This window comes from Nematolebias whitei, chromosome 14 (assembly GCF_014905685.2).
Source record: "Nematolebias whitei isolate Nwh7 chromosome 14, NemWhi1, whole genome shotgun sequence".
NCBI classification, from domain to species: Eukaryota; Metazoa; Chordata; class Actinopteri; order Cyprinodontiformes; family Rivulidae; genus Nematolebias; species Nematolebias whitei.
Window position 1 is genome coordinate 1207674 of NC_056511.1, and position 1193 is coordinate 1208866.

Consider the following 1193-nt stretch of genomic DNA (forward strand, 5'->3'; position numbering starts at 1 on the left):
AGTGTGCTATGTGAAACATGGGTACATGTGTTATTAACATGAGTGTGACTGACATGTAGAAAGAAAGGTTGAATGAATTTTCACATTTTGAACATAATGAACCATTAAACCTGAACACATTTGATTATTTTACTTTAACACAATGTTTCTATAAAACCAGAGAAGATCAATTAGATTTTTGATTGAGTTATTGTTATTTAGGATTAGTCAAAAGTTTTATATTGATTGACGTTAGAATGTTTAAAAGCCTTTTAAAATATTTCTGCTTCAGTTTTAAAACTTTAGTCAGAAGTATTCAAACAGTTGTATGTTGATCATGTGACTTCCTGTTTGCTCTTAGCTTTCAGCCCGCCGCCCACCATCTTCCCTGGCTCAGCTTATCAGGTACCCAGAATGCACTGCTTTGGCTTCCTGTCTGACAGAGGTCACATGACTGCAGTGACTCTAACCTGTGAATTTATTGCAGCAGTTTTTTTACAGACTGATCTGTTTAACAGAAAACTTTGAACAGATAGATATTTCTGTACTTTATTAAACATCTGAAGCCACAGTTTGTTAAAAAAAAAACATCACCATTAATGATCCAACGTGTCAGAGTGATCATCTGGTGTTCAACCAGGAGAGAAGAACCATCATGTGATGATGATTCACATCAAAGTTTTAATTCATCCTGCAGACCTTCACAGGAGACCAGACCTTCTACCATCCAGGACCTGCTGGTCAACACGGGGCCTCAGTGATGCCACCAGGTTACCATGGAGACCAACATGGTGACAAACACCAACCTAAACACCCAGGTGAAGCCCCACCCCTACAGCACCTGCAGAGCTCTGGGTTTCAAGAACACACATTATGAACTGATGATGTCACTGAAAATAACTGAATATAGGCTGATGACATCACTAATGATAGGCCAATGATATTAATAACAAGTGATGATGTCATTGACAGTGTACATGGTGGAGCAGCGCCACCATCAGGGCAGGGGCATCGGGTCGTACCTGGCAGCGTGTTCAGCTGCTCTGTGCTGCTGCTGCCTGTGGGACCTGCTTCATCGCTAAAGAGCTGAGGCAATCATCATCATCATCCTCATTGTTATTATCCCATGTCTCATCATCTGTACAGCAGAGGACCCCCCCCACAGACCACCCACCACTTCCCCCCCCCACCCCCCCCCATCACCCAGCCTCCAG

General features: G+C 42.6%; 1 protein-coding gene across 1 annotated transcript in view; it reads left to right on the top strand.

The window, feature by feature from the left end:
* Positions 1 to 1127, top strand: part of LOC119419832 (cysteine-rich and transmembrane domain-containing protein 1-like) — a 14124-nt gene extending 12997 nt beyond the window's left edge. The window contains exons 3-5 of the mRNA XM_037687195.1: positions 341 to 384; positions 677 to 797; positions 952 to 1127. Of these exons, the coding sequence (XP_037543123.1) occupies positions 341 to 384; positions 677 to 797; positions 952 to 1061 (275 nt within the window). The 3' untranslated portion in view covers positions 1062 to 1127. The remainder of the gene's footprint in view (positions 1 to 340; positions 385 to 676; positions 798 to 951) is intronic.
* Positions 1128 to 1193: the final 66 nt, after the last annotated feature.